The sequence below is a fragment of the Alligator sinensis genome, unplaced genomic scaffold (genome assembly GCF_000455745.1).
Source record: "Alligator sinensis unplaced genomic scaffold, ASM45574v1 scaffold1445_1, whole genome shotgun sequence".
Lineage (NCBI taxonomy): Eukaryota > Metazoa > Chordata > Crocodylia > Alligatoridae > Alligator > Alligator sinensis.
Genome location: NW_005842985.1, coordinates 171,257 through 184,549, shown reverse-complemented (window position 1 = coordinate 184,549; position 13,293 = coordinate 171,257). Strand labels below are relative to the sequence as shown.

General features: G+C 41.1%; 1 protein-coding gene across 1 annotated transcript in view; it reads right to left on the bottom strand.

The window, feature by feature from the left end:
* Positions 1-9,910, bottom strand: part of LOC102385476 (transducin-like enhancer protein 4) — a 175,773-nt gene extending 165,863 nt beyond the window's left edge. Inside the window, exons 1-2 of the mRNA XM_025192948.1 lie at positions 9,905-9,910; positions 5,588-5,732 (exon numbers count right to left, since the gene is read on the bottom strand). Coding sequence (XP_025048733.1) covers positions 5,588-5,732; positions 9,905-9,910 — 151 coding nt within the window. The remainder of the gene's footprint in view (positions 1-5,587; positions 5,733-9,904) is intronic.
* Between the last annotated feature and the right edge of the window lie 3,383 nt (positions 9,911-13,293).

The window sequence follows — 13,293 nt, the reverse complement described above, 5'->3', positions numbered from 1 at the left end:
AGCCCTGCCCAGCCCAGAGAGCATGCTGGGATGCTGAGGGAGTCTGATTTAACTTAAACCAGCAAGGGGTCTGGGATAGACATTGCATAAACCAGTTTGACTCAAATCAGTTAAGTCTGATAGTACATTCAACCAGGTTTATCTCAAACCAGTTTCAGCCATTTTCAAACAGGTTTATGTGCACTGAACATCTGTTTTGTTACATGTTTAAACCAGTTTCTAATCACGTAAACCAGTTTATGTGTAATGTCTGTTCCTACCCTTAAAGTGCAAATTAGTTCATCATTAACAAAAGCTGCATATCAGGATGTAGAGATGACAGCAAAAACTTTCAGCTTTTCTTAGCAATTTTATTATTGTCAAAATTTCAAAATGGGAGGCCTGTGCAAAAATAAAGACCCAATTTTGTATGTGTCAATGAAAACTGGGTGCATGTATGCAGAAATATTGATTAACTGCCTAACTAGGTACAGGTGAACCAAGTCACTTCCTTTACAATAACTGTGTGCGCATATGCAGGGGAACAACTGCATGCATATGGTATACAATACCCCCAGTTTTGAATATCTGTCCTTAACACTAGTTCTTTCAAGAATGAATCAATGTGGATTTTAGGGCAATTTTCCATTAAAAACTTGAGTTTGAAGTATAACATCATGCCATTTAGTACTATATAGTTTAATTTTAGAGGGTATGACTTCATTTTGCATCACATAGAGCTATGAAGTGTATGATATGATATGTTTAGCTCAGTATTGGACAGATCTAGTAGTCAGAATGAGAAAATACTAGTCAAGAGACCAAGGTTTCCTTCCTTACTAGATTGCTGTATGACTTAAAAAACCCTAACTGTGTACTTATTCCATATCTATCTACAACTGAAGAAATTCCTAAATCAGTTATTATATTCACTTGTCAAAGACTATCCTAACTTATACATCTATGCATTTGTATACATAGATTTACATTCACAATGAACATTTAAACAGCAAAATGGGTAAGCGAAAGTACAGGTGTCTCTTTGTATATGCAAAGGACAGGTTTTGCAAGCTGGTATACAGAGACTGGCACAGGAGTCTCTCAGAAAACATAGCCTAGAGAATAAAAAAATGATGGGTAATAATTAGAAAATTTTGCAAAGAAACAGTGACATACTGAGTACTTGTAAAGTATTTAATGCCAACCTTTTAGGATGATCAAAGAACATGGAGATGAAATTATGTACTAACATACTATTTTTATGCTGGTACCCTCAACAGGATGACTCTTTTTCTATGAGATATTTTTATTCTTGTTCAGAATCTCATGCAGTGCTAAGGGGTCACACATTCCAGTCGCTGCAGCTGATGAACTCAAGCCAACAGAGCAAACTGGCATTGTCATGCAACAAAAGACACCAATCTTGTCTGTTTGTCTGAGTCACATAATGACTTCATCCTGTACTAACAGCAAAATGTCCACCAATTAATAGTAAGGCTGTGCGAAGCTTTGGGTGTTAATTCGATTCGGAGGAGATTTGGTCCGATTCAGCAGCTGAATCTCTGAATCCAAATTGAATCAGGAGACCAATAAAAAGGTCTGAGTTGATTCAGAAAAGGTTCAGACAACTTTGGAGATTCAGGCAGTCCCCACTTGCCGCCGCAGGGAGCTGGATCTGGACTCCAAGCTGGTAAGTAGGGGCAAGGGGGGGGGGTGGCTGAAGGAGAGGGGAGGGGACCATGGGGGGACCCCTGCCAGGCCCCATCCCCTGCCTGCTCCCCCAGCCTCCCCAAGTGACACCCGACCCCTGCCCCACCCCATGGCTGCCCTGCCTGGCTCCCACTTCCAGTTCTTTAAAAAAACAAAAAAAACCCACTCACCAGCTCCTGACAGGTGGGTGTCAATCCCTGCTGCCCCCCACTACCCTGCGCTGCATGGGTGGGGACTCTGCCATGAGCCCCCATCCCCCACCTGCTTTTCCAGCCCTGTCAATGGCTGCGCTGCCCGGCCCCAGAGTCCCAGCTCTTAAAAAAAAAAAGCCCCACACTCACCGGCTCCTGCCATCAGGCCTTGTGGGGGCTCATGGGACAACCCTCCCATGCAGCGCAGGGCAATGGGGGGCAGCAGGGTTCACCCCCTCTCCTGGAAGGAGCTGGTGAGTGGGGGCTTTTTTCTTTGTTAAAGAGTTGTGAGCTGGGGCTGGAAGAGCAGGTGGGGGATGGGGACTCATGATAGAGCCCCCCATGCAGCATGGAGCAGTACGGGACAGTGGGGATCGTCCACCCGCCTGGCAGCTAACTAGTGAGTGCTGGGCTTTTTTTTTTAAAGAGCTGGGATGCTGGGGCCAGGTGAGGCAGCCATTGACGCAGCTGTGAGAGTGGGAGGGGGATGGGGCCTGTTGGATTAGGAGATTCAGCTGATTTGGCAGCAGCTGAATCCCTGAATCAGATTTGGCTGAATCAATTCAGGACAGTGATTAGAATCACCAAATCAAATCACTGTCCCTCAAATTGGCCGAATTCAAATCCAAAATGAATACTAGCTGCTTCACATAGGCCTAATTAATAGCTCAAGATTAGATCTTTTATGTTTTAGGAACCATGGGGGAGGGTGATATGCCCAACTACCTTTTCAAATGAACCTCAGAAACTTTATCACCAGGAATATTTCATTTTTTATAAGATGGAAATGATTAAATATAAATGTTCAAAGCCAAGTGATAGTTTGTGGTGGGGACCTTTTTTACCTCTAAGATGCTTTAAAACTCTGATGAATTAGGAAGAAAACAAACAGAACAAGTACTTCTTTCTTTTTAGTTTGCTTTTGCAAACCATTCCAGAACATTTATCTGTAAAACCTCCATACTTTTAAATGATCAAAGCAGCATGTGATCCAATCAGGTCAACAACTGCAACAAGCCAGAACAACACAAATACACTTAAACTCCCTGTTTACTAAAGATGTTCACTGAAGATAATGATGCACAAGTCCCAAGACATTTTAAGAAAAATAAATAACTAGAAAGTAAGGCAGCTTGATTATGCCTATAATAAGTAAGATCTTTCTTCTTCTCTGTCTTTTTGTGTTTCATAAGGACTAAGCTACTTTGAGGGGCAGAGGGCTCTGGAATTTAATTTCTGCTTTAAAGGTCTGGTTACCAGCATGAAAGTCTAGCTTGGTTTTGTTGAAACTTTAGACACCTTTAACACTATTCCAGGAAACTTCTTTTGCTTGCTGCTAAAATCCTTACATATTTATATTAATGTTAACTTAGCTGTAGCCCATGCTAGAAAAGACTAGATGCTGTCAGAATATCTTAGCTCTGAGTTTATTATCGTTTGAGTCAGAAAAAATAAATGTGTTTCATGGAAAAACATGAAAATAATAGTGATGATGATGATGATAAAAAAGGCATTGTTGAATTTATTTCTAAAGAGGACAAATAAAGCTACTATATAATATTTTGGGATTTCATTGGCTTGTTGACCAAAAGTTAAACATGTACTTAAGTGACTTGGGTCCTATATCACCAATATGGCCCATTTCTCCTCAGATTAAATAGGGTTCCTGTTGCAGTTTAAGGTCTGATGAAAGCTTTAATGGCATTTTACTGCTCATTCAAGTCCTAGAACCATCACTAACAGTGAACAGTTTGTAGTTCATTGAAATATGACTGATCAAAGGAAATGGTTTTTGTATCATAAAATAAATAAAACTAAAGAGGTGTTCATATAAACATTGCTTGATTTGTGTAGGGTATGTTTTGAAAGATAACCTTTCCTACAAACAGAAAAGGCAACTTTTTATCTGCTTGGCCATGAAGCCTTTAGAAATAGCATAGAAAGACCTCCTAGCTATCCGTCATCCAACATATATCTTCCGCATACAGCAAATGTAATCTTTTTACCCTCTCAATGACTAAACCTTCAAGGCAATGAATTTCATGTCTTTCAGCACCTTACAGAATAAAGAAGCAAGTGCAGTTAGTGCCAAATATACCTTGAAATTTCTTATATTTAACTTAAAATATTTTTCTAGTCCTGCTAGAATGGTTCAGCTCCAATGATAACAAATCTCACACCCCCATATATTGGGTGGGTCCCTAGAATCTCACATTTATAAATAAAAATTAATCTGTATGTCATCATCTCCAGTCTTCAATGGCATCTGCATAAGTGTGGTTTACAATTTTTTACCATCATAACGCAAGTTAAAAAAACCTTAGATGATGGAATAGAGTAAAAATAACTATTCAGTGAATATTTCAGATCCCAAAATACCAGTCAGTATTTGTTTGTTTGTTTTGTTCAGTGATAGTGAGTTTAATTAATTTTACTGCTTGGGAAAATAAAAGACCAGCAACTGATCTAGAATGTCATGTGAGCTAACTAGAGTGAAATTCACTTCTTCTGTTCAAGGGAAGCCAGGCATAGGCATACATATCACTTAAGTGCAACTTAAGTCTTCAAAAGAGTGTGTAACTAGTGCTTAGACCTTGTGCTGATCTTCTGCACAAAATTCAGAATCTTTGGATTAGTCTGTAAGGTGCAAATCTGCCCTGCTCAACTGCAGATAAACATAGCTGGCTACCTCTAGGGAAGAGTGTGCAAAAATGCCCCATTCTGAATAGAAAAGGCTGTCAAGACCTGCTCAAATGTATGTAACCCTACTGATTACATAGCTACAACAACTAAAAAAAAGTTTCCTCAACACTCAAAGTTCTGGATTTTAAGGGCTGGTCCAGCTCCCGCTGAAGTCAATGGCAAAATTCTCATTCATTTCAATGAGGTAAGACTGACCTCTGTTTGCACCCACTAAGGTCACAGAGGATGAGTATCTCCAACTTGGCAGTCTCTGCAACCTTTATTTATATTTAGTTTCCCCCCCACATGCTTACAAATTTCCAGGTGAAATCTTCCCCACCTCCTCCCTGCATATATTCTCTCTCTCATACATACACACACATCTAAATATATCTAGTCTTGGCAACACACAATTTTCAGCCAGTAAAGCATGAAGATAAACACAGGATGAAAATGTTTGCACTGTTTTGTTGTGTTTTTTAATTTGTATGTTATAGTAAAATTCAGTTGCATTCATACTAAAAGTTTTCAATGTATCATCAGAGTGCATAATTTGTTTTTTTCTTACTGAAGAACTTTTTTCAGGGTACTCTTATATATTTCTTTACTAGCAGCAATGCTAGCAAAGAAATGCTAGTGACCCTCAAACCCTATTTACTATACTATCAAATGGCATTCCCTCACGTAGAAATTTAGAAAAATGACTTGGCCATTTTTTAAAGAACTTTTGCTGTAGGGGATATATATATGTATCAGATTCCACTTTAAAGCTATTAAAATAGTAGCATCTATCTATCTATCTATCTAGATAGATAGCTAGATAGATATCTATATAGATATAGATAGATGCTGTTGTAGATCTAGAACTTCAGCATTTTTGTATTCTAATAGCTTTAAAGTGGAATCTGATACAAATCTTTACACAAATTGGTAAGCCTATTTGTCTCAATGCTTTATTATTTGTGTAGTTAAGACTGTACATGAGATCAGTTCCCAGATAATGTTATGAATTTAAGGTTCAGCACCTTTGGATAAATTCTCTTCCATATAGAAGGCCAACACAAACTCCTGGCAATATTCATATATAGCTTCAGTTGCCAAAATAGGGCTTAACTGAGACTTAGGTGGAACATACGCCTTGGAATAGTCCTCTACAAAGGTGAACTTCATCTGAAAAAGATTAAGACATACTTTGCATAAATATTAATAGCTACAGACTGCCTGTCTTCTCCTTGACCATTGTTTATTGAATCTGAGTAAGAGTTAGAGACTCTGATTATATTTTGCTGGTTTTTTTCTTTTCATTTCACTGAAGTGCAAATACAGTTGTGAAGGACTATGCAGCATTAGATATATGAAATACAAGTGTCTTGGCAATGAACAATAAAAAGAGAAAGGACTTCAGAATCAGATCTACTCATCTCCTTCTCAATGGTCTCCTCTGGCTTCCAAAGTCATTAATATTTTTCCATGGGGAGAAATAGTACCAATGAAAATATCTGTGCATGTGTGTAATGTATATACAAGTATATTGTATGTACATGCATGCACACACACATGCCTTCCCTGACAAGTTTTGTTGAATGCTTGATAAGTTTAGAAATACCGTATCTTAATACTTACTACAGTTTGGGACAAACAAATAATTTACAATGAATATTTAATTGATGATGTTGTTTCATTTTCACAAATAGAATATCTGAGAACAGATTGCAATTTCCTCAGAATCATCTGTTATTCGAAATTACTTTAAACATTTAACCCTGTAGATTAATCAAGAATGGTTATCTGCAAATATTTAATATTTGAGTTGGGTTGGTTTGTTGTGATAAGACAGATAAGTCACAAGGTATTGTTTCTATTCACTCATTGGAACAACAGGCAAATACTTCTGGCAGAAATATTTACACATGAGAATGTAACATTTAGTTTCAATGAATACCCATGCATGTGATATTGAAGTTTGCTTTCTGTGACCATTTGTACCAGTAAAAGTCAATCATTCAAATGCTTCTAGAAAGCAAACACAAAAGCGGATTGTGATTATGATTATCATGTAGCCACAACAAAATATAATCACATTTTTAAACAGTGGAATGAATTAACAATATGCCATTGGTAGGGGTGGTAAGAGAAGTCAAGGTCATAAAGACAAGGCAAAATAGTAGATCATTTACATGCTACTTCCCCCCCACCTTTATTTATTTTTATTTTTTTTACAGTTAGAAACTTCTACTAATGTGAGAAAAGCCCTTACAAAATTACAGAATAGACCTCCCACAGTAGCAACAAACAGGATCCAACAATATTAGGCACTCTAGCTCACTTTAGCAAGGATAGAAGTTAATTAGACCTCTATTTTTCCTGTTTTATTTCATTACACATTTAAATAAGAGATCATATTGAAGCTTCAACTGTTTTGGAGGAACTATAACAGTTACTCATAAAAGTATTGAATAGATTTTGCCTACAGAGTATGAAATTTTTAGGAACTTGGGCATAGGTGGTTGGGAAACATCACCTGATAATTGGGCAAAGTCCAGGGACTATGGTCAGAGGGAGCCAGAAGTCAAAACTAGGGTCACGGTAAGCCAGGAGTTGAGACCAGGTACCTGAACTGAAGCAAGGATGAGCTAATAGTTAGAGACAGAGTTCAAAAAGCAAGTCAGGGAAGCACAGAGGGGTCAGGAGCAAGTTCCAAAATCTCCCTAGACATTGAACTGCTGGCCAGGACAGGTAGGATTGATTGCCCTAATTGCCCAGTTAGGACCAAGAAGGAGGCCTAGGGCTCTGATCTGGTCTTGCTGCAGGTGGGGCCTGTTTCTCTGCAGCCTCAGGAGTTGGGTTGTCATGATCATTCAGTTGGGACCAGCTGGGCACTGATCTAAGCTTGTTACAACACCAGTCCTAGGCACTGACTCTGGGTGGGGGTGTGAAAAGAATAGGAGACATGCTGCTGGCACTGATACAACTATTCTGGCTGTGGCACAGCCACTGATGCTGTCCTGTGCACAACTGCTGCCCAAAGCACTGAAGCAACCAGTTACACCTCTGAGCTTAGAGAGACAGGCTGCCTATACAATTTTTAAATGGCCGTGAGAGCGCTTTATCTAAACCTCATCAAATGAACTTTAGATAAAGCATCCCACAGCCATTTTAAAATGTGAAGCGGTTTAATACATGTGATGGTGACATGTTTTAATTAGAGTAGTTGTCTGGGAATGGCTCTAATTAAAACAACCCACCCCACCTGCTCCATCTCTGACCATGTGTATAGGTCACCACAGTGGCAGAACCCTGTCTCCTGTCTTGCTATGTCTTCAGAGGCATGAGTTGGAGTACTGCAACACACTTCTGCCAAGCCAGTTGGCCCAGCTTTAAATGAGTATCTAGTTTTTCAGGCTGGGGAATCAAAGGGACTCAGATGCAATTCTAGCCACATCATTCCATTGTAGACTGTTGGTTATAGGAACTGGAGTGCCAAAACCATGTTGGTTTGATGAATTACTGGGTTCAGAAGGACCTTTACCCTTGACTGCATAGCTAGGCAGAGAAGAAAAACAGAAGCAGATGGAATGATGCCCACATTGAAAGAAAAAGCAGCAAGACCTAGCTCTTCTGTGTAGCTACTGATAAAATATATAACTTTATTTTTATGCATATAGGGCTATGGCCACATGGAGCAGGTAGGAGAGAGGGAACCAAGTCTTCAAAGGGGAAACCTTTGCAATGTGTGCATCTTTCTTATTGGCTTAATTCCTTTTCAGTGAGCCATAATGCACCACTATTACTGCTGAAGTGTAACTTACTCTTCTTGGATGTCTCATGTGCATGTACCAGCCAGCTAGGAAGCCAAAAGCAATCAGAAAAGGAGCTAGCTATGTTCCTAGTCCATGTTCATGGAGATGGACCCTGAAAAAAATGTAGAGGTACATCTAGTATACACAAAAAATCTATGAAGACTGCATTTTCCCATAGATGATGTGGGAAAATCTAGTTTATATGAGGAAAACAGTGTCTTGTGTGACATCACCCTAGTGGACTCTACACCACTACCAGCTTCACATCTAAGAGTTTTTGTGGCAGAATTCTCTACATATTCACATATCTGTTTTTTTGAGGAAGTGTGATTTTTAAAAATAAGATTTTATAGTTTTTTCCCCCCTGCCATACCTCTTCACACACTTTGGGGTGAATACAGGTCCTGGAAAAGTGGTCTGATGAATATATCAGATTATGAAAGTTCAAATTGGTGCCAATTAAACATTCAGACCTGAACACTCACATTGTATGGGTGGATTAAAATTAAAATTGAGTCTAGAGCTGTTTCTGGGCTCCCCCTACACTAGCAAGTAACAAGCTCCTGCAGTTACAAGTTGCAGTTACACCAGCTGATGGGACTTGCAGCCATGGCAACACCCCATGGCTGCTGGGATCCAGAATCTGCGGCTGGATGGACTCTTGCTATCAGCAGCAGCAGAGCACTGCCAAGACCCAGAGTCTATAGCCATGGGGCACTGATGGGGCTAAGAGTCCCCTCAGCTATGGGACTACCAGGCCAGGCTACGTGTGCTGCACTCCTGTGGCTGGGAGCCCTGTTAGCTGACAGGCCTCACACCCACAGGGACAAACCCTGCTATATGTGCAAATTAAAGCTGGATAGAAACCAGTTATAAAGTTACTACACACTTTCCAACAATAACTTTATAGCTGGCTGGGCCTTTTTAAGGTGCAATAGTTAAACTTGCATGAGTAGCTGGTCTAAATTAATTGCACAATTAACCTGGTAATTGTATGATACATGTAACATGTAAAGGGAGCCTTTACAGAAAGGAATCCTCCACTGGCTGGATCCAACAAGTTTACAAACCCCTCCCTCCCCCTCTCTTTTTAGCCATTAAACCAGTGATTCTCAATGAGGGTGCCATGGAGGGATGCCTTGAGATTCTTTCAAGGGTGCCCAGCAATGTTAGTACTGTTAGGTATGCAAACATGATTCACAAGATAAATCCAGAGATTTCAAATAGAAATCCATGGTGTTAAAAACACTCTGAACCACAGTGGTCTTTCTGAATTCTTTGCAAAAGCAAGACTATATTATTTTTCCATACTCAAAAAATATTAAAAAAGAACAAGTGTAAACTAAGAGCTAGCATTTTATAAGGGGTGCCTTGAGTCTAAAAATGTTGACAACTACTGCATTAGATGGATGCAAAATGGCTGTAGCATGGCTGAAAATTTGGCCCATATTTTCCTATGCTGTAGGACTGTGCTCAGACAGGTATACCATTTATGAAGCTTGTGAAAAATTAGACACTTCCCCCAGCAGTAGTTGTTCTTGCCTTCATTTTGCGCTATGGGATCCTCTCTCCATTTCTGGACTGGCTTCCCCTTCAGTATTCTGTTAACTGCAGTTAGGACCTGACAGCTAGTTTTATTTATTCCTTATGATCATACTGAAATCAAAGGATGTCCCATAAAACACCACCTGAGAGTATGCAGAGACAGCCAATCAACAGCAGCGATTAGCAAGTCAACAGCATTTTAGCAATGTCACTAACCCATCAAAAGCAATTTTGCTGATGCAGTTTTCCTGCGCTCTGTCCTACAAATGCTGCCTGTTTCTGTTTCTCAAACTTTGTCCAATGCAGGATTTAAAGTGTAATATTAACACGTTAGATAATAAATACTGGCTACATCTACACATTTATTGTGTAGATGTAGCCAGTATTTAACTGCCTAATTAGCTCTGCAGTGAAGTTTCAGTAGTTACACATGCCTGCTGTAGCTCTGTTAGGCCACAGGAAACCAATTAACTCTGCTGTAGGTTAGTACTTGTAAACACAAGTGCTATCCTATTACGGCATTCTTCAGCGTGCAGCAAGGCATGTGTATATGCTGATGGGGCTGGTTGGGGCATGAAGGTGCTTCAGTGCAGGGATGCCTGCTGGCTAGCCTTGCCCTGAAGCACCCTTGTGCCCCAGCCAGCCCCTCTGCAGCATGTTGAGCAGGGTCAGAGCAGCCCCAGGCTGGCAGGCTGTCCTCCTCACCCCTACTAGCTGGGGCTGCTCCAATGCGGTCCCAGGTGAACATGTAAACACAGTGCCTGGCAGCAATAAACTCCAGTGCAATATGTACCAAAGTTTATTGCATCACATTAATTTCACGTGTAGATGCTCCCACTAACATATTTTAAAAGTCCATTGTCCAGAAGGCACCCAGATTCAGATTAACAACATTAATTAGGTGTTGGATAAACCTCACCCAGATTTGACCTCAATGAATTATGTGCCTAACCTGCTTAGGCATTTAGGCAAATCCTAACAGCTACCTATATTTCTAAACATAATCCATGCCTACCCCAACCCCATACTGTTGGAGGGAACATTTAAAAATGCAACCTGAGCATGCCCAGTGGAATGATGAGCAGTGAGACCCTCTTAAGCATGCTCAGTGTAGAAATGGTGATAGCTGGCAGCCATGATGGATGTAGGGAGACATAGTTAGCCATGTTAGTCTGAAGTCAAGTAGATGGCAGAGTAGATTTGCACCTTATAGACTAACCAAAGTATCTATCTATCTATCTATCTATCTATCTATCGCACACGCTTTCATGAGCTGTAGATTACTTCATCAGATGCTGTGAAAGGATGTGCAGAAAGCAGAGTATAAGAAGGATACATATTAGAATACAAAAGACAAGCAGGGGGAAAAGGCAGATATAGGCAGGAGAGGGAGATGGGGGCAATGCTGGGAGAGACAAGCAAACAGACGTTAAGCTCTTAAGAACAAAGGAGTCATCAAAGTTAACCCAGGTAATGGGATATGAATCCATGGGCTAGGAATAGACATTACACATAAACCTGTTTAAGTGATCAGAAACTGGTTTAAACCTGTAACAGAACAGATGTTCAGTGCACATAAACTGGCTTGAAAATGGCAGAAATTGGTTTAAGATAAACCTGGTTGAATGTAATATCAGACTTAACTGATTTGGGGCAAACTACTTCACAGTCAGGGCGGCTAGGAGCTGGAACCACCTTCCAAGGGAGGTGGTGCTGGCCCCTACCCTGGGGATCTTTAAGAAGAGGCTGGATACTTCCCTGGCTGGACTCATTTGAGTCCCATTTTTGTTTTTAGGGTGAGTGGTTTTGTTTGTGTTTTTTGGGTTGTTCTCCCGCCCTGGCGGGGGGTCGGGCTAGAAGATCTAGTAGGTCCCTTCCGACCCTGAAACTATGAAACTATGAAACTATGAAACCGGTTTATACGTCTGTCCCAGACCCCTTGCTGGTTTAAGATAAATCAGACACCCCTTGCATCCCGGCATGCTCTTTGGGCTGGGCGGAGATCTCTGCTCCACAGCAGGTGCTCTCTGCTCCTCCCCTCTGCTCCCTGGCTGGAGCTCCAGAGACTGCAGGCTGCTTCTCTCCTCCCCTCACCACTCCTTGGTAAACAGGAATTCCCCCTTCCCCTCTGTCTTGCTGAGGAGTTGTCTGTGTAGCTAGCAGACCACATGCTGGCTATGGTCTGTCCTGAATCAACAGGTAGACTCAACAGGCAGAACCAACAAGTAGCTGGTAATGTCCCTCTGTTGTTTTCTTAATGGGGTGATAAACGGTGTTATCAATTCCCTAGCAGGATAATCAGAGCTCCTGCCGGAGCCTGGCCAGACCCCCCTCAGTTCCATGCTGTGGAAGGGAGGGCTGCTCTAGCGCCCTGCGGCTTCTAGCCTCAGCCACTTCAGGTATGTGCCTGCATTTCTGGGGTGTTTGTTCAATTACAAAACTGATTTAGCCTAACCAGGTTAGACTAACCTGCAATGATTGAATCAATTCAGGCCCAGGCTTTTTGAATGTCTATCCCTAGCCATAGTATCTATTTAAGCTATGCTTAACACAAACCAGTCTGTAGATAATTTCTTATGCTGCAATTTCCCATTCAAATTAGTTTTTAAAAGTTTACTGTCTGAGAACAGCTACCCTCAGATCAGCAATGGAGTGTCCAGGGAGGTTAAAGTGTTCTGCCACAGACTGGAGTGTCTTTCTGCAGCTGATGTCAGAGTGGTGTTCATTCATTCTGTAGCATAGGAATCATCCAGTCTGTCCAAAGTAGACAGCAGAGGGGCACTATAAGTAGGTGATAGCATATATGACATTGGCGGGTTACAAGTGAACAAAACTCGTATGTTATCATCCATGTTATTTGGTCCAGTGATTATGTGGTCTGTATTGGGGTTGTGGCACAGAAGGCATTTGGGTCCATTGCAAGGCCTGGTGTCTTGCTGAGACTGAGTTAGGTAGCATATTGCTTGAGAGATGCTGTTTTAGGTTGTGGGGCTGTCTGTAAGCCAGGACAGGTTTGTTCCCCATAACTAGTTTGAGATGGTCATTCTTTTGAAGGAGGAGTTGGAGATCAATATGTGTATCATATCATAATGTTCAATCCAGGGGTTGCAGCTGACCCCCAGAGAGACTCTGTTGTTCTTGTCTCAGGATTAGTACTGTAGTAGGTCAGAGCAGAGTCTGAGCCTGGCTTTGCAAGTTTGAGTGACCACAGTTTTGGGGTTGTGTTGTAATTGTAGGAATCCTTGCTCCAGATTCTGAACAGCCTCATTGGGTATACCACACATTTCCAGCAAACAGCTCCTATAAGTACAGGGGAGAAAGATATGCTCAGTTCTACTGGAAGCCTCCATGAAAAGGGGAGCAGCTTTCTGGAAGCTTTCTGCCAC